General features: G+C 36.2%; 1 protein-coding gene across 2 annotated transcripts in view; it reads left to right on the top strand.

The window, feature by feature from the left end:
• The first annotated feature begins 5,540 nt into the window (after positions 1-5,540).
• The window catches only part of LOC143025614 (uncharacterized), a 42,819-nt gene continuing 27,032 nt past the window's right edge, over positions 5,541-21,327 (top strand). The window contains exons 1-4 of one of the 2 annotated variants that reach the window (XM_076185558.1): positions 5,541-5,975; positions 14,116-14,174; positions 14,392-14,526; positions 18,274-18,500. In XM_076185558.1, coding sequence (XP_076041673.1) covers positions 5,778-5,975; positions 14,116-14,174; positions 14,392-14,526; positions 18,274-18,500 — 619 coding nt within the window. In that variant the 5' untranslated portion in view covers positions 5,541-5,777. Of the gene's footprint in view, positions 5,976-14,115; positions 14,175-14,391; positions 14,527-18,273; positions 18,501-21,327 lie in introns of those variants that run through there. The other variant, XM_076185559.1, reaches the window with a different exon arrangement.

Raw genomic sequence — 21,327 nt, 5'->3', positions numbered from 1 at the left:
TTATATCTATTAGCCTTGAATAGAAACATATTAAATTGGTGACGCATGATCGTCCTTGTCTGAATCCAAATTGCCTTGGATTTAGTACGTTGTTTTTTTCCAAGTATTTTACCCATCTACTTTTGATAATTCTTTCACATATTTTTGCTATTGTACTTGTTAGAGAGACTGGTCTATAGTTGGTAGGTTCTTCTTTATTTCCTCCTTTATATATAGGTACTATATTTGCTTTTTTCCAATCTTCTGGAACTTTTCCTTCTTTTAAGGAACTGCTTATTATGCTATGTATTTTGTCTGCCAGTTCATTCCTACATTCTTTCAGAATCCAGTTTGCTATTTCATCTGGCCCATGCGATTTTCTGACATCAAAATTACCCAAGTGTGTCAATATTTCATTCTTCGTTACTTCTATTTCTTCCATAGGGGGGACTTTTTCCTTCCACTCAATCTCTTCAGGTTGTATATTTTCCCTTGTAAACACTGATTTAAAATGTTTGTTCATAATTTCTGCCATTTCCATTTCCTCAGTGTATTCAACTCCCCCTTGTCTTAATTTCTCCAAGTCTTGTTTGTTTTTCAGTTTATTGTTTACAAATCTGTAGAATAGTTTTGGTTGATCTTTACACTTTTCTATAACATCTTTTTCATATTTTCTTTTTTCCTCTCTGCACTTTTGTACATATTCATTTCTATAACCAGTATATATTTTCCATTTTTCAGGTCTTCTGTCTTTTTTCCATCCGGTCCAGGCTTTGTCTCTTTTGTCTTTTAACTCCCTACAACTTTTGTTGTACCAGCATTTTACATATTCTTTTTCTTGTTTTTGTCTTGGGACATACTTTTCCACTCCTTCTTTGTAAATTTTTGTCAAAATATTCCATATCTCTTCCACTGATGTTTCTTCTTTGTATATTTCTTCCCAGTTTTCTTGTTGGAAGAATTCTCTTATTTTATCAAAGTTTGTTTTTTCATACATCATTCTTCCTTTTCTATATTGTTCATTTCTTTTCATATATTTTTCTTCATTAAGTTCCAGTTCAATCAATATGTGGTCACTTTTACCTATTGGTGTTTTATATTCAATCTTGTCCACTATTCTAGGTTCAGATGTAATTATTAAGTCTAGCCTCGATGGTTCTTCTTCATTTCTATACCTAGTGTTCTCTTGTATCCATTGTGTCATTGAATGGTCAGTAATCATCTCAAGTAGAGCATTTCCCCATGAGTCATCACCACTCTTTACTGTCATTTCTTCCCAGCAGATTTCTTTGCAATTAAAGTCGCCCATCATAACTATTCTTCCTCCGTCTTCCATTATTTTAGTTAATGCTATCTTTGTGTCCTCTAACATACTTTTATGTTCATTCTCCTCCCATGAGGCTGTTTTCGGAGGCACATAGTTGATCACAAATTTTCTGCTCTTCTTATCTCGGTCTTCCACTTCTATCATAATCATCTCTACTGTATTCTTTCCATATATGACACCTTTCACGTTTATATCCTTCTTTGTCAGGAACATAACTCCACCCCCTTGTTTTTTCTCTCTGTTTCTAATCCAATAATTGTATGTATCATGTCCTACACTGTTGGGTGGTAGTGGGCCTTTTAATTTTGTTTCTACAATTCCCATTATGTCCGGTTCTTTTTCTTTCAAATAATCATTCAGTTCATTCAATCCTGTTATCAATCCATCTATATTTGTGTAAGACACTCTTAGTTTTCTGCCACTTCCATTGTGTTCTCTGTTTCCCTTATGTTTTTCTTTAGTATGTCGAACTGCTTTATTTTCATGTTCACTACTCTCCAATAGAATCTCTCTTTCTCTGACTCCGTTCTTTCCTCGTTTTTTGCCTTAGCTTCAATTCTTTTCTGCTTTTCTGCCTCTCTTTCCTCCTTATTCATTTCTCTTTTTATCCACACCTTTCACGTTTATATCCTTCTTTGTCAGGAACATAACTCCACCCCCTTGTTTTTTCTCTCTGTTTCTAATCCAATAATTGTATGTATCATGTCCTACACTGTTGGGTGGTAGTGGGCCTTTTAATTTTGTTTCTACAATTCCCATTATGTCCGGTTCTTTTTCTTTCAAATAATCATTCAGTTCATTCAATCCTGTTATCAATCCATCTATATTTGTGTAAGACACTCTTAGTTTTCTGCCACTTCCATTGTGTTCTCTGTTTCCCTTATGTTTTTCTTTAGTATGTCGAACTGCTTTATTTTCATGTTCACTACTCTCCAATAGAATCTCTCTTTCTCTGACTCCGTTCTTTCCTCGTTTTTTGCCTTAGCTTCAATTCTTTTCTGCTTTTCTGCCTCTCTTTCCTCCTTATTCATTTCTCTTTTTATCCATACCTTTTTATATTGATCATTTGTTGCTAGTTTCCCTGTCTTGGATAGAATTTTCTCTGCCGTTGTTTGTGACCTGAATTTAATCTTAATTGGTCTGGTCTTATCTGTACTATATTTTCCGAGTCTGAATTTTTCCTCAATTTCCTTTATAATTTCTGGTTCATCTTCCTGGACTAATTTTAATAAACTGCTTACCCTTTCATTTTCCTCCTTGATTCTTGCGGTTCTATCTGGGTTATGTTTCTCTTCCATTCCTAATATAATTATACATTTCTTTTTGTCAGCTAATTCTCTTACTATATTCTCCTTCTGTCTCATCACTTTAATAACTGAGTCTTCATTATGTTCTTTCAATTGCTGTTTGACTATGTCAGTGAATGAAACCTTATTCCCTTCTTGAGTTATTCTCCAATTTTTAGCTTCTGTAGCTATTTTCTCACTGTTTTCATTACTATTCTTCTTCAATTTCTCATTCTCCTCCTTTACATTTCCTAACTGTCTTTTTAGGTCCTCTACTTCTTCAGTTAAGTTTCTGTTAGCCTTCTCTAGTTGTTCCAATCTTTCAATTCTTTGGAGAATGGAGCCTACATTACCTAACTTACGTTCCAAGTCCTCGATCACCTTATCAACTCTCTCCTCTAGTCTTATCAGTCTGGGGGGGGTTGTGTCCCCCCCACCCTCTTTAAATCCCTGGAACATATTCTCGTCACTTTCTACTGTATTTCTCCTCTCTATACTTCTAATCTTTACATTTTTATTTGCCATTTCGTCATCCGGTGGTCGTTTCATGTTGACCTTCCGCCCGTCTGCCTGGGCCAAGTCCTCCACATCCTCATTACCTTCCATTTCCCCAGTAATCCCTCCCCCTCTCCTCTTTCCTTACTTTCCCACTACCTCACGAGCAATTCCCCCCCCCCTGCAAATACAAAAAGGCACTTCTCTTTGCGTTGGTATCCTCAATCTGCACTTTTCTTCAGAGCGTTCGTCAAGCCGTCCGTTCGTTGAAAGTGTGTGTGTGTGTGTGTGTGTGTGTGTGTGTGTGTGTGTGTGTGTGTGTGTGTGTGTGTGAGGAGGGTGAAGAGGGAGATAGAGAGGAAGCTTATCACCCTTGCTTGTCACCTTCACCCCGATACCTTACTGCTGAAGAGAGAGAGAGAGAGAGAGAGAGAGAGAGAGAGAGAGAGAGAGAGTGAGAGAGATTGTAATGTGTGTGTCGTGTGGCTGCGTAACGTCGTACATTGCAGTCTTAGACCTTATTCCCACTTCACATGGTAGAATTTAGTGTTTCTTCCTTAAATACTTTTAATGCGAATGTTTCCATAATTATACAAATAATAATATTTAAAAATATGAACCGGCAGCGCTGAGCTCTTCTTATCGCACGAGTTTTCCTGTTGTCGCCTGTTTCCCCTGATACAGTGAGTTGCCGATGAAAAGATTTTCACAGAGGAAGGGTAATATTAGCTATTGTTTTATTATTATTATCATTATTACTGTTATAGAGGGCTTTTCGATGTATTTCTTACTAGAATTTAATGCAATGAAGCATTAGAATAAAGTAATTTTCTTTTCTCGTTTGCTAAGCATCTCGAAAATTTATAATACTGATCCATAAGTTGTAAACTGGCATTCTGAGCATAAGTCCTACACAGTACACTGGCAGCTAGGTCATCAGTTTGGTAAGAGTTTGCCTTCGAAGGAAGAAGTACTGCTCCTTCCTTGCTTGCTCCTCGCTGATAATACAGTTTGCCAGTGATGGTTTAAAAGGATATTATAATCAAGTTTACAAAGCCTTATTGTTCTGTGCTGACTGCTACAGCAGCTGAAAAATGGCGTCACATAGCAGTGAAGTGTGGAAATATTTTATGAGCAAGTCAAGTGACCTAGCACAGTGTCTGTTGTGCAAGAAAGATTATTCACGAAAGGGGCGTGGAACTGCATCTTTGAAAAACAACTTGAAATCAGTGCATAAAGAACAGTTTGATGAGTTAATGGCAAAAGAGACAAAGAAGTTGGAAGAAAAAATAAATATAGAAAAAAACACCTTTGCAAAAAGCAAAGACAGATGCTAAGCAAAGGAATGTTGCTGAGTATTTTCAGGGTGCGTCTGTATTTACGTTCTCCTGTGACTTAAATACTTTCAATGAGAGAAGTATCAACTATTAAGACACCATTCGAACTCATTTGGCAGTGTTTTGGTTCTCCCACCTTGTTTTTATTTGTTACTTCTCCTGTCTGCATGGTCTGACACTGAAAGTTTTTTTTTTTTTTTTTTAAGGGGGTCCTTTTGGTGAGAACGTTTGACGTAAAAACATCCGCATCCGCATCCGCGAGGATGTCATATTTTGATTTCCGCATCCGCATTTTAGTAGACTGATATCCGCATTCACATTTGCATCCGCAAAATGATATCCACATATACATCCGCATCCGCAGATGTCTGAAATTTGACATCCGATACATCTTTAGTATGAACTAGTATTCATATACAGAGAAGTTAACTTGAGTTGGCCCTTAAAAAAAATTATGGCACAGTACTAATATTTTTAATCAATAATCCATATTCACTAACTTCTTCAATTTATATTAACCCTGGATTACTAGACGTGTGCCACTTGGAATCACATAATCATAATGGGTATTTATATTTTCGCGGGCTGTGGTGTCCACATAAATTTACATTTCTTATGTCTAGTAATCCAGGGATACACTCAATTCATAAACGATTGATTTTCATGAATATATACCTTATAAAACTAACAAAATTCTACTGTTTATTTGTTTCGTTTATTTGTAATGAATATATCACTAATTTGTTTAACGCTACTTATTATTGTTTGTCAATGTAAGGAAATTACCAACGTTTGGTGAACGATAAATCATAAACAACAGAAACTGATACAACTTCAAATCCCTCCATTGTAACACTGCAAGGGACTAGAACAAATGAGTAAGAGTAGATACTTAAATAAAAACTAAAACTACGGTAAAGTAGTATTAGGGAAATTCTTATTCGAGAGAACAAATGTAGAACGTAAATAAGATGATTTACTCATTCTACGGAAAATATGAGAAAAGATGAGGACAGCGAGAAGGGTATAAATAATGAAAACAAACAAATAAAACTAAAACAAAATCGAAGCGCTTCTTAAACAATAAACGTTGTAAATAGCTTACATACAGAGGTGTGCCGATATAAAGGCAAGATACCTCGAATCTGAACCTTAACTCCGTAAAGAATGAAACTAAGTTTTGATTGGTCTGATCTCCCCGTAATCAAAATTTGGTAAACAGTGCAGGGTAGATCTGTGTTTATGCTGTGTGTTGAGGTTAAGGAAGAGGAAATACGTACCTATGTCCTCCTTACTAAATAAAGGAACCAGAGGGAACTGGAAGATTACACAGTGACCAAGGAAATCATAGGCATGGAAGAGAACGCTAATAGATTCCTGCCAAACACTGTAACATCGTCAGCATTTCAAGTTGTGAAGGATGACTCCACGAGGGAAAAGCAGTACCTTCCTGATTCACAGGAAGGGGATGGATATAATGTCAGTGAACCTAAAGAAAACTGCACAGAACCACAGAAATATGAGTGCAGTAGGTGTGAAGTGGTAGAAAAAGTAAGTAAAAGTGACATGTCTGGATTGTCATTGGAAGTTGGAGTTAAGTTGTATTATAATTATTATTGTATACTATAACTATCTGACAAAGACAATCCTGAGGTTTACAAGAAATGACTTGCAGGGCCTTATGTGAGTTTTCTGCTAGAAGGACCAGGGCAATGGATTGATTGATTAGCTTGCAGTGCTATTTGGTAAAATTGCATTTCCATACAATATAAATCACAACTAGGTAGGTCAAACACCACCAGAGGCGCCATCGTCGATGACGAGCACAATAGCGCGTCATTTTATGCGCACGCCGTTCAAACGGCCAAATTTACATACCGCGGAAAATTTAATTAATAAAAATGTTGTGCGAGTGTATTTACTACGATCGTAATAAATTTCAAACATTCACATCATCAGTTACATGTCGGTCAATAAAAACATTAGATAAACATGGCGGCCTGCATTCAGCAGTAGATCAAAAATTGGTATATGTTTCAACGTAAAAAATGAGCTAACAAATTTATCATGCGGACAACTGACCATAATGAACAAAAACTACTAGTATCGTGGATTATTCTAATACCAAAATAAAGTCAGTATGTTACGGTAGAGCTGAGAAATTGGTTGTTTAAATTAGTTTTTTTTTCTATCGGGTCGGATTATCGGATAACAACATCAACATCCATCCCGCCATCTTATCTATCACTGGTGATATGGACCAAACTTCACTCTATTAAGTTTCTTACTATTATGTTATTAGTGTAATAGACTTATAGTTGAATTATTTTAAATATTTCCTTTAAAATGTGTGATTTTCATGTAATTTGATCGAAGAGAAGTTACGTTTTCATCCTCCGTAATATTACGGACCACAGCTACGATTCGTCCTGCCCGCTATCTATGATCACTGGTGGTATGGATCAAACTACACTATTAAGTTTGTTACTATTGGGTTATTAGCGTAATACCTTGCATATAATTGAATTATTCAAATTATTTTCTTTAAAATGTGTGGTTTTCATGTAATTTTACGGTATTCGTAGCTGTGGTGGGTAATTTTGCAGAGGATAAAAACGTAATTATATGATCAAATTACATGGAAATCACACATCTTATAGAAAATATGTCAAATAATGCAACCATATGCTAATTTTTTATATAAAATTGTGCCTGTCAGTAAAAACCGTCATTGTTTACGTTTGATCGGCGATCAGTCAGACCGCACGTTTCGGCCCGATTTCCTCGGACAAAATAGGCCCGATTTAATTCCATTCAAAATGCAATATCTCGAGAACTAGGACAGCTAGATGGATAAATCAAATTGCATTATACTCATAGCGACTTTTTCCATCCCATGAGAACTACTTTAGCTCAAATATCAGGAATTCCATTTTCATATTGACCTAGCTATCACAACCTCCAAAAATATTTTTTCCTGTTGGCTTTGATGTGTTTTCAACAACTGGCAGTCATTATTAGTGGAAATTACTCATTATTGATATAGGTATTCACCTATCTAGACCCCTATTCTACCAGGGATTCCATTGATTTTCATTTTGTGTAGGAGTGCACCGTGGTCCATTTTATCAAATGCCTTTACAAAGTGTAAGTAGACTACGACCACATTTCTCCCCATGATTACGTCATTCAATATGTGTGGTGGTCCAGGAGTTGTTAGAGGCAAAACCTAGTTACAGGACTCATGTTGCCCTGGATTTAACGGATTGGTGCTCCCCAGAAATTTCATCAATGAAACTGTCATTCATGAATATCAGATCTAGGATTTTTTGGCATCTGTTGGTTCCCTTATTCTCAGATCGAAGTGATGGTTGTCATGTGGCCTTGTTTAGGTATGAGCACAAAATTTTCAAATTTGGTTTAACTCTTAAATTCTTGTTGCACATGAAAGACCATTTCATTAGAAACAAAATACTTTCTATTTTTTTTTAAGTAGCTTGAAAAATAAAGGAGATACAATTTTTTATTTTTCTATTCTGAATTTTTGGCTAGACTACCATAAAGTGTGAGATTTAAGGGTGGTAATTTGTCAAGATTTTGGTAAAGAAATACAAATAAACTTTAAACCACAGATCCAATTTTAACAAAATTTGGAATAATTGGGGTTTATGGGTCAACAAATCACATGGCTATGTCAGAAACAATGTGGGACATCTGCATCATACCAAAATTGCATTTTCATGCCAACAATTAAGTTGCCAATTTAGAGATAATCATCCATAAAATCCAAACTGCTGGCCTAGTTGACATGCACCTTGGCATGTGAGGGTTTTATGGGTCAACAAATCATCTGAGCATGTCAAATACAATGCAGGACCTTCCTTTTATGCTATTCTTACTAAAATTTCTCATGTTGCCATGGCAACTATTGCCAATTTAGAGATAATCATCCATAAAATCCAAACCACTAGCCCAATTGACATGTAACTTGGCATGTGAAGGTTTTATGGGTCAACAAATCACCTGAGCATGTTAAAAAAATATGTAGGACCTTCCTTTTATTCTACTCTTACGAACACCTATCATGTTGCTATGGCAACTATTGTCATTTTAGAGATAATCATCCATAAGATCCAAACCACTGGCCCAATTGACATGATTAAACAAAATAACTCCTTTGAAAGTAAAAATACTTTATTCATTTTTCTATTTCAGTAAATTGGTTTAAAGAATAATTCACTGATTTCAATGTAGATTTAAGTCAGGTCTTAGGATAGTTGTAGTACTGACTTGTTAGTGTACCGAGAGGCAATCTAAAGGTAAGGGCTAAGGCTATATATGCACTTTTTAATGTGATAGTAGTTTTTTTTTTTTTTTTTTTTTTTTTTTTTTTTTTCTTTTTTTTTTTTTTTTTTAATAAGCAAATTCAAGATTGTTGTTAATGACACTGCTGTGCATTTGCTGCTAAAAATACATTTTGGATTATCAGGTTTTACCGCTAGGAAACATTTTTCAGATGGCTTTAAGTCATGAAGAGCCACAAGAAATGGTCAAAGGCCCTATCAATTGGGCAGAAGATTCTGCTGGTTTTCTGGAGCAGCTGAGGTCATTGAATCCAGAACAGTTAACCATTCAAGTTGTTATACGATTGAGTCACCATCATGGACAAAAGCAGAAACAGAAGGATCCATATTTTTCATGTAAAACATCCGAGATTGCCTTAGCATCATATATCAGGATGATTTGACTTACATTTCTGAAACACACCTAAGACATAATTTTCATACAGTCAATAAGGAAAGGTGGAAGAGAATCAAAGACAGGAAGGCAGTCAAATACCAACATGCTTTCGATGATTTCATGGACCGAATACATGGACATGGTCCATGACATGGAATACGGACCATATTATTAATAGTTGTTTCATATACTTGCTAGCATAGCCATAGCCGGCTGTGTAATAGGCATAGCATAGCCTATCCAACATCTTAGAATTCATACCATAACAATGTAAGTATTATTTGTGAACAACACCCTCTCTACGACTACTACTAGTAGTATCTCTGGCATGTCATGTGTAAATAAACAAGACTAAGTTTCGGAGAATATCAGTACCTGTATGTGAAATAGGCATATCCAGTGTCAAGGTACAGCTGTCACATTACCAACAATCTTAAAGTTGCTCATTTCCGGGAGAAAATAGGCTAAAAAATATGAATATCACATTAAAATATTCATATATAGGTGCCTTACCTTTAGATTTCTACTTGGAAAACTAATTTGCCATGGCTAATAACCAAATTTGCATTTAAATCAGTGAAATTTTTTGTTTTTGAAGAACTGGGCATACTCTTGCAGAACAGCAAATCAACTTGAAAATCCTGCACATACACTGAACGCTACAAACATTCAAACTGAGGCATACCTATTTGAACAGATCAGAAAAGATGGCAGTGTAAACATTACATCTGCAATGATGGCACCGCTCGCCAAATCGTGTGCACCTACCTTATTAGCTCACTTGCCTGAGTTTGGTCATTTGCTGTCCCTCCACTAATGCATCTGTTTGCCCAACTGATTATCAGAAAGTTAAAATCCCCTAATATTACAAAGGATTACAAAGGCAGAGCATGCCGACAGGAGACCTTATGGTTCGTATCTAGGTCGGATGCGAAAAAAGTCATAATGATAAATACATAAATGGTATCACTTTCTGCTAGGTTTTTTGTTATCTTTGAAGCTATTATTTAACATTTTTCTGTCTCAGAATTTGGTGGTTAATGCATTAGTGTAACCACATGGTTGATTGTGGGTACAATTATAATGATCAATTCATTTGTGCCATCTGAGAAGGAATACAACACTTGAATTTGGGGCAGTGTCGCCCCTGAGGTATATTGCCACAACCCCATGGCTCTTACCCTTCCTGTCTGTGTGGTACAGAGTATGATTTACCAGTCTCACCTCCTCGTTTGATATGTCCCCATTTAAGTGTGTTTTGGTAAACCCAAGGAATATATAGTATTTTTCTTTTGCAAATTCATCTATGTATGCCACTTTTGTCTGATTGTTCATGGGTTAGAGGCCCTGTATGTTACACATTAGATATTGTTCAAGGCCTGCAGAGTTGCTGTTTAATGCACTGTGTGGGTTGGTGCTGTTACTGTCCACTGTTGGAGTGGGTTCCACTGGATGTGGTAAGGTACTGCACTTCTCACTGCTTGTGTTGATGCCCCTGCTGTTACTATTTGTTGTTGCACTCTGTTTTGCTGCTGTATGGACAGAAAGATCTGCCCAATTTGGACCTGAAGAGTGTTTACATTTGGTTTTGTGTGGCATCTAAAAATGTCTTGTTTCATTTTCATTCTTGTTGATGCTTTCCTGCTCAGAGGTCTGGTTCCCTGCTGGTGCTCCTCTTGGCTCATATAGTTTTGTCTCTTTTTGATTCACTCTTATTTTTTTGGCGCCTTGTGGATAGGTACAGGTACAATTGTTTCTACTGCACACACCTTCATTGAGGGACTAGTAGCATATTTTTGGGTGGAAATAATCAGACCATGTTTTAGAAGTTTTGGGCAGGCCTTTCCTGCTAATGTAGTGTTTGCAACTTTCTTAGATAGTAGTAGCAGGTTTTCTTTTGCTCTTGGTTTCTATCTGGGTGTCTTTTGTGATGGAAGTTACTTTTACTTTTGTCTTCCATTTTCACTAGGCCTACTGCCAGTGGCACTGGTACTACGGCTGTTACTTCTCCCATTGTTAATGTTATTCTCATTGTTGGTACTGTTAATGTTGCCTGTGACAGGGGACTCTCCATTGATCATGTGGTGGGTTGGGTCTAGACTTTTATGCCTATTTGCCAGACAGAGGTGTAGGTCTGTGTTTTGATGCCCTCAGGTGAGTTATCTACCATCGGCTGCAAATATTAATAATTCACAGCACTCTTCTTTTCATCCCCAATGTCTCATTCTGATTGCCAATCTATGGCTTCTTAGGCTCTCTGGATAGCAGATTTTGTTCTTATCTTCACCTGCCAATCTATGGCAGCTTGGGCTTCCTTGGCATCTTTGATCTCCCAGTCACTGTTGAATCTATTTAGCTAGTTGTATTATACAGGAAGGGAGCTATGCTTGTGGTGACCTGTCTTTGTATCTCTCAGCATCAAGTTTTTTCTTAAAATCTTGAATAGTGTTTGCACACACTGTTTCTTTGTCTAATTTGTTCCAAGTATCTATCACTCTGTGTGGGAAGCTATTTTTTCAGATCTCTTCTGTAATTATCATTTTTTAGTTTCTTTTCGTGTCCTCTTGTTTTTCCATTGTCCCATTTCAATAAGTCATGTGAACCTTCTACTGGTGTGAATTAAGCACATCAACTGGTATAGAGGAAGCTTTGTGCAGTTGAAATGGATCCAGTCATTGCAACAACTGATCAGGTCCCATTACTTCATGATCTCATAGAGTACCAGCATAAGTTTCAAAAAGGGTTCTTCGCAACTTATGTATTTCTTGCATTTTTCACACATGAAGAGCTGAAAACCAGCAACTGCAAACCTCCCCCTACCAATTTCAGCCAGTATATAACAAAGAAAGTCCCCCACACTAATATAACAGACAGCAATCCAAAGTTTCATCTCCGAAAGATGTGTGGGATAATCTGAAGATGCTGTCAGCCACTGTGGGACTGCAGGTTTCTGTTATGAAACTCAAGACAAAAATGAATTAAGCCATGCATGTGGCAAGTCAGAGGCATAGTAAAAGTAGAAACGAAGGGACTGTAAGGTCTTCCACTCCTCTGAGTGGTTGTTTAACCAGTCAAAACCAAAAGGGAGATTCTTTGATCAGAGTATAATTAAATATCACCATCCATAAGAAATATAAATAAGATCGGTCAGCTCAGGTTCTTTACCAGACTTCTGTTAGGCATCGCTGCCTGTCAGCTCAGGTTAAACAGATTAAATGGGTTGAGTGTATCCATAAAGGCTAAAGGTTTTGCTCTGTTGAATGTGATTGCCCTGTAACATCAGGGAAAGAAAAATAGACAGGCATTGGATTATATCTTATATCTCAAACTTTTGTATGATTATTGCAGTAAACACAAACTTACTATATATTGCACTTTTTTTTTTTTTCCCCAAAAGTTCATCAGTCATCAACCAACTATATAGATCATTGATACATCCACATTTGGAACATGCAATGTCTGGTCACTAAATTTCATTTAAGACATTGACAGATTAGTAAAAGTACAGTAGTGAGCCATAAAACTGACTCCAAATATCAGGAATAAATCATATGAAAACTGCGTATGAATCAGTTTTCCCTATGAATCTATTTTCCCTGAAAAAATGTGGATTCAGGTGACGATACAAGTCGTCAAGATTTTAAAAGGATATGACAACATCAAAAGTGGTGAAATTTTCACACTCAATATAAATCAGATGAGAAATAATGGGTCAAGTTGTCAAGCCCAGTTATCGAACAAAAGGTCTCCTGTCAATGTGCTCTTCCTCTGTAATCCTTTGTATATTTGTCAGAAGGAAATCCTTCACTATCTGAGAGCTCACTCATTATCAGCTAGAGGTTCCTTAAAGATGAATAGAATTGACTGACATTTCTGAGGTATTTTGTTTGCAGTTTGAGAACATCCTGCTTTTGCCTTGCACTAAATGTGCTGTCCCACTCCTTACCCGCATCCCTACTCCCATTTGTTTTCCTCTGTGTGTCACCTTTGACATTTTCCCCTTTTGTGTCACCTCTGTGCTATCTATAGTGTATCCATTATATCTCATATTCATGTGTCCCTTTGCTTTCCTGTCTTTTATTCCTATTACTTTATTCCAACCACACTTTTTTTCTTCCAGTTCCATCTCTTCTGACATTCTTCATATGTAGATCCCTCTCCTATAATTGTATTGGTGGTGCAACTGGAAGAATGAGTTGCAATCTCCCAGTTGTGGGTTTGAGATCCACACTTCACTCCAGTTCTTAGCAGTGACTATACCTACACCAACAGTCCAAGTACATAGGACATAGGTGACAACTTCGGTCACAGTTACGCTCCTTTGGGTGCGTGCTCCACGCCACCCTTGTGATTATTGCTCTTCATCTTTTGTCATCCCATTTCATCTTCCTCCCATATACATAAACCATCCAGTATATCCTGTCTCAGGTGGATTGACAGCAGGTGCACACATACTTAAAATCCTGGTTGTACTTTACTGTTCTACTTTAGGTTTGGTTCTTCATACTCAGTATTATAATTTATTTTACATTATTTGCGTATTTGTTTTGTTATCATTTGTCCGTTTGTTTAGTATTATTCGCTTAATTCTTATTTATTATTTGTTAATGTCATTTTATTATTATTTACTATTTTACCTGTTTGTTTATTATTTAACTATACCTATGCATTTATTTATTTTATTATTTACATTATTATAGTTTTTATTTATTCATTTATTTATTTATCATTATTATGATTTTTTTCGCATCCGACCTAGATATGGACCAAAAAGTCCCCTGTTGACATGCTCCGCCTTTGTAATCCTTTGAGTTTTCTAGTCCCTGCACAAAGTATGGATCGCACAAGTTTTGTGCAGTTGATATTTTAGGCACTTATGTGATTCTCCTGTGTACTTAAGTCATGCAGTATTCTTTTACAATTGGACAGTAATCCCAACTTCTTGTTTCAGAAACTACAAAATAGCAAAGAATGGCACACAATCTTTCTTGATCTTCTTACCAAAACTGAGTAAGTATGAGAAAATTTGTACCTGAATTTTCAACAGATCCATTTCTTGTCCTCACAAAATTGGTGCCTTACAAAATTGAATGTATTGATTTTATGAATTAAATCTTTTTAAATTTGTGGATTTTTGTGCAAGAAAATATTATGCTTAGCCAGTTTTGAAATAATATACATTGAAAGTTCTTAGGTCTTACTTTTTTTTTTCCCCTTATATCATCAGTAAATTGTATAATGACCGTGAAAGAGAAAGAAGAAGCAATGTGGAGCTACAGTTGGCATATGACGACCAGCAGCGGGAATGGAAATACCAGCATGAGCAGCTAACCAACTTGCTGCATGAAGTTCTTCCTCTACGGTAAGGTTCCAGAGTGATATTTTGAGCAGTTTATATTGGTTAGATTATGTTGTTAGCTTATGGTTTCCTCTTTTGCCATAGATTCACAACAAACAATGTATTCCACAACACTTCTCTATCAGTCCTGTCATACACTTTCTCCAACTCCATTAATTTGCAAAAAAAAATGTGGTCCCTTCTTTTACATACACACACACACACTCATGAACCTGATATCGTGAACAAAATGGAGTACAAGACACCAATTGGGAAGAGTGACCACATACTAATAGATTTTGAATTAAAAGAACAAAACAGTGTGAGAAGGAATGAAAAACATAGAGAAGTAAGATTAATGTACAACAAAACAGATTTTGTACAACTTAGAAAAAAATTCCAAAACAGAAACTGGGATAAATCTTCCAAAGAGGAAACAAAGATGGAAGATAAATGGAACATATTTAAAGAAAAGAACAGGGAAGGAATTGATAAATATGTACCAAAGAAGAAGCAAAAAGAGATTTATATAAAGTGTTGGTATAACAAAAGGTGCAGTGAGGCTAAAGACAGAAGAGACAAAGCTTGGAAAAGATGGAAAAAAGACAAAAGAAAATCCAAATGGCAAACATATATAAAACTTAAGAATGAATATGTGAACATACACAGGAAAGAAAAAAGTAACTATGAAAAGGATATTATAAACAAATGCAAGAATCCACCTTTTACACTTTTACAGATGTGTAAGTGATAAATTAAAAAACAAAAACGAAATTGTAAAACTGCATGAAGGAGATAAAGAATATATAGATGACATAGAAATGGCTGAAATTATGATCAGACATTTCAGGACTATTTTTACAATTGAGAGTCCACAAATTTAGGAAGATGGACTACAAGAAAGATCCCCTTAAATGAAAGAAATTAAGTTAACACAGAAAGAAATAAGAGACCAAATAAAAAATCTAGATGTTAGGAAATCACATGGACTGGATGGAATTGCAAATTGGATACTGAAAGAGTGTATAGATGAACTAACAGACAAATTATACAAGATAATAGACTTCTCACTCAAAGAAGGAAAGGTACCACAAGATTGGAAAGATGCAAACATCGTGCTAATAAATAAAGGAGGAAACAAAGAAGATCCTACAAACTTCAGACTGGTATCTCTTACAAGCACGCAAAAATATGCGAAAAGGTTATCAGGAGCAAATGGATCAAACACTTGGAAGAGAATAAAATACTAAACCCTAAACAATTTGGCTTTAGAAGTGGAAGATCATGTACCACAAACTTAATATGTTTTTACTCAAGATTAATAGAGATAATACAAGAAAGAGATGGCTGGGCAGATTGTGCCTTCTTGGACTTGCAGAAGATTTGACAAAATACCACATAAAAAGCTAATAAGAAAAATTGAAATAATAAAAGGAATACAAGGTTAGTTACTGGAATGGATGAAAGATTTCATAAGTGGGAGAAAAATGGGAGTGGTAATAAACTTGAACTGGGAAGATGTGATAAGTGGCATCCCACAAGGCTCTGTATTGGCTCCTTTAATGTTTGCCATATATATAAATGATATGGATGAGGGAGTGAAATGTTACATGAACTTCTTTGCTGATGATGCTAAATTACTCGAGAGTAAGCACAGAAGAAGATTGCAGATCGCTACAAGAAGACCTAGACAAAATATAGGAATGGAGTCAGAGGTGTGAAGTGAACTTTAACATTAAGAAATATAGTATAATGTAATTTGGAAAGAGCAAAAATAGAATTTTGGGTCAATATAAAATTGGTACCAAGAAAGTCAAAAAAGTTGACTCAGAAAGGGACCTGGGAATGATTATCTCAAGTGACTTGACACCTGATAAACATGTCAATAAATTGGTTGGAGAGACTTTTAACTTATTAAGATCAATAAAAATGGCCTTCAACTACATGGATGAAGAAATGGTAAAAAAAAGATAGTGGTTGCACTGATAAGAACTAAATTGGAGTATGCTGCGACACTATGGGCACCTAGTACAAAAAAAAAAGGAAATTAGAAAGAATTCTAAGAGCATCGACAAAAATAACACCTACACTCAAATTTGACATATGAACAAAGAGAAGAGAAAGAGGTGATTTGCTGACCATTTACAGAATTATGAAAGGGATGGAAGTTCTTGATAGAGACGACTTATTAAAATGGGACAGAAGAGAAATAAGAGGACACGAGAAGAAGCTAAAGAAGGACAGTTATGGAAGAGATTTGAAAAAGAATAGCTTCCAACACAGAGTGATTGATGTTTGGAACAAACTAAATAGGGAAACAGTGAGTGCCAAAACTATACAAGATTTTAAGAACAGACTAGATGCGGAGAGATACGAAAATAGGTCACTACAATCATAGCTCTTGTCCCATAAAATACAAGTAGGTATATATATATATATATATATATGCAAGGTAACCACCTTAGAAAATAAACAGAGCAGAGCACTTTCGTATATTACATCTTCAGTGTAAATGACAAAGAAAGAGGGTACAGCAAATATAATATAATATGACAAGAGCATAAGGAATTACACTAGGAGAGGTAGTGGATGAATTGTCTGGGCGTGGGTCACATGTCCAGCATTCTTACACTTGGTAATTATTGGCTATTTCCTTACAAATAGCCCGTAATTACCAAATGTAAGAATGCTGGACATGTGACCCACGCCTGGACAATTCATCCACTACCTCTCCTAGTGTAGTTCCTTATGCTCTTGTCATACTATATTATGTTTGCTGTACCCTCTTTCTTTATAATTTACACTGAAGATGTAATATACGAAAGCACTTTGCTCCATTTGTTTATTTTCTAAAGCGGTTACCTTGCATTTATAAAACACATTCTTAATGTTTTTATTGCATATATATATATATATATATATATATATATATATATATATATATATATATATATACATACATACATACATACATACATACATGCATACAGTATGTCTATATATACCAAGAGCTTTTTTTCCCTTATAAGGGAGGTATCCATGTCAAAGGTACATACCCACTCCACTCCCATCCACCACCCTTTCCCCCTCTCATCTTAGCCTTTTCCCCCATATAAGGGTTGGGTGACCAACTCAATGCACATACACATCACACACCCATTCCACACCCATTCAAAAACCTTTTTGTTGTCCCTTCCACACTGCTTGGGTCAGAGCCAATGCAGCAAGACACAGCACCTCCACAGCAGAACCTGACAGAGATGATTTACCCGAACAACTTCATTACATCCCCCCTCTCTTTCATTCACTTGAAAAATATACAAAAGAGACAAGAAGGAATCCCTTAAGGCCACATCATTTCCTTGTTCATTTGCAATTGCTCTCCATTCACACCTATCTTTTGCCCTCTCCCTTCCTTGCTCAACAGATATTCCTCTTGCATCCAGTGTATTAGACCAGTCTTGCTCTAGTCACCTCTTCCTTTACACTGGGGACCCAGCACTCCACTTAGCACCTCTACAACACTGCCACCTGGTGACTATTCACTGAACAACACAAAATCCGTCATACTATCCATCCACTTCATTCTTGGTATTCCCCACAAGTTACTTTTCTTCACTCATTCTTTCCATATGCCAAACCATCTAGGCATTCTTTGATCATCCCTGTCTGTCAGCAAGGCAACATGAATACTTTACAAACTTTGTTAAGTTGTTGTATTTTTAGGTGCAATGAAAATTTGATATTTAAGGTGGGCATGGATTTTTGCAGGGAAAAATTAAAGATCACAGAATCCAATGCAATGGAGGAGAAGAAGAAACGAGAAGAATTGGAGGTAAAACAAGAAAGCCTCTTAAAGAGTTTGAACCAATACAAAGCTCAGAATGAGTTCCTGATGAAGAAATCCAACCACCTCTTGACAGAAAAGCTGGAGAAGAAATTAAAGGTGGCACGCTCAGAGATTAAAAAACACAAAGCCATTGTTGATAGCCAAAGTTGTAAGTATATGCCACAAAGTTTTAGTGAATATATCAGTTTGGGATGAGTGTCAGGTGGTTGTATGCTTGAACTTGGCCACTGTACACATAAGGAGGAAAAGAATTTTGTGGTGTATGTATGTATATCAGCGTTTCTCAACCAGGGTTCCACGGAACCCAAAGGTTCCGCAAAAGGTTAATGTAATATAGACATCATCTAATCTAACCTATTATTACAATGAAAAAAAATATATATATATATATATATATATATCTTTTTTTTTATAGGGGTTCAATTTATTTTAAAGGTTACGCAAGGGTAAAAAGTTGAGAAATGCTGATGTATATGTTCAGGAACACTTTATTAGTCATGTTTGTGATGCTTCTATAAGACAGACAGCAGATCTGGCCATTTTCAAAACCTATCAATCCCCATCATGTGTATGTATCAATCCCCTCACCCCCATCAGAGGGGTCTACATTCTTTCTCTGGACTGGGCTCAAGATCTCTTTCTATCATCTTAACTATATTTCTTGTACTGTTTTACACAGGGAGATTTGACAATCAGCGACTGTTCCCTTCCTACTACTTTCAGCTGGTAACACAAAACAATACAACACAGACAACCATCCAGAGTTTCTTCACAGAGATTTGTGTACCCTCATCCTCTTCTGAACCCGCAATTCTCTTCCCCAATCACTTCCTCTGTCCTCCTCCCAATCCTTCCTTTATGGAGAATTGACTGCATAGGTATTATCCAATCAATATTTTAGGGACTTTTGCTGTAATGCCTCAGACTCGAGCAGTGCGTCAGGGGACAGGGATAACCTGTCATCCATGAGGTTCTAAGATGGTAGGGATAAATGGCTTTTTGTACAGGTATTGGGTGGGTGTATGCTTTGACTCAGCCACTCCTTGTATAAGGGGGGAAAAGTCTTTTGTTATATGAATATATGTATTTTAGTGACTACCATACAAGCTAGTCATAGCATATTCTTTTCTGGTTGAAGGCGATTCTCCGTTCAAAACACGCATGCACATATTTCATACAGTTAAAATTCATAGTGGTTTCTAGGCCTTTGTTTTTTGGCTACCTCCCAAGCCTTTGGTATGTATGTATGTAAAATTCATTTTAAGATCCATTGAACCAGGCCCAGCCCAGAACTTCATCGATGAAGGATCATCCCAGTATGGGGTAAATGTACAATAATCCCTCCCATATCCAAATTAATCGGGCCACAGGGTGTTCAGTTTTATGGAATATTGAGATACACAAGGTAAAATTATCCAAAGAAAAAAATGTCTTATTGACCGCTCCAGGACACTCACCTTGATCATTTTATATGTAGAGAAGTCAAGAAGACAATGTACACAGCATTTAGAGGGAATGTTATAGTAAATTTGTATCATAAAAAAAATGTCTAATTGACCGCTCCAGGAATATTGAGATACAGAAGGTAAAATTATCCAAAGAAATAAATGTCTAAAAAGTGTCTAATGAAATTTAACACAAGTAAATGCAAGGTAATGCACATAGGTAGAAATAACAGTAAGTACGATTACAAGTTATTAGGAAATTCGTTAACAAAAGTGGATAATGAAAAATATCTCGGTGTAATTATCAGTAACGACCTCAAATCATCCCAGCAGTGTATTTCAGCCTCTGAGAAAGCAAATAAGATTCTAGGACTGATTGCACGATCTTTTGATTTCAAAAGTACATCACTCATTAACAAGCTATATAAATCGTTAGCTCGTCCACATTTGGAATATGCTGTTTCCGTATGGTCATCGAATCTCATTAAAGACATTGACAGATTGGAAAAAGTACAACGGCGAGCCACAAAACTGATTCCAAATATCAAAAATAAATCATACGAAAATCGACTAAAACATATGAATCTGTTTTCCCTTAAAAAAAAAAAAGCGTAGACTCAGAGGTGACTTGATACAGGTCTTTAAAATTCTAAAGGGAATTGACAACATCAAAAGTGACAAAATTTTCACATTGAATGAGAATCAGACAAGAAACAATGGTCTCAAACTATCCGGAAATAGATTCAATTTGGAAGTAGGTAGAAACAACTTTGCCAACCATGTAGTTAATGAATGGAATAAACTTCCTGCAGAGGCAGTGCAATGTAGTTCAGTTTGAAGCTTTAAGAATCATTTAGATAAACACCTAAGCAAGATGCTGTAATGATTATAATTTATTTTATATTATTTGAGGTGGAATGGGCGGGTGGATGGGGGGTGAGGTAGTATGTGTGAGCAAAATTTGACGCAGCCCGAAGGGATTTCTCCCCGTCCTCTCATTTTATGCAATGGGGGGATGGAGAGAGGGGGTCGCCGATTTAATGAAGCGGCCTTGCTGTGGATGTGCTGTGTCTTGCGACACTGCTTCTGACCCAGGGCGGTGGACAAGGTGCAGGGATGACCCGTCATTCAGGAGGTGCTAAAATGGGAGGGAGGGTGGAGGGGTGTGGAGTGTATTCAGGGATGGAATGGGTGGGAATGATTTTATGCCTTTTTCTTTTTGGCTACCCCCCTTGTAAGGGGGAAAAAGCCTTGGTATATGTATGTATATTATTTGTTTTTGTTTTGTTATCATTTGTCTGTTTGATTTTCATTTATTATTAGTTATATGTCAATTTATTATTATTTACTATTTACCTGTTTGTTTATTATCTAACTATACCTATGTTTTTGTTTATGTATTTTATTTGTTATTTACATTATTATATTTTTTATTTGTTATTTTATTATTATTATGATTTTTTTCGCATCCAACCTTGATATGGACCAAAAGGTCTCCTGTCAGCATGCTCCGCCTTTGTAATCCTTTGT

Source organism: Oratosquilla oratoria, chromosome 5 (assembly GCF_046742065.1).
Source record: "Oratosquilla oratoria isolate Oo_2021 chromosome 5, ASM4674206v1, whole genome shotgun sequence".
Taxonomy (NCBI): domain Eukaryota; kingdom Metazoa; phylum Arthropoda; class Malacostraca; order Stomatopoda; family Squillidae; genus Oratosquilla; species Oratosquilla oratoria.
This window is presented reverse-complemented; position numbering and strand designations above follow the sequence as displayed.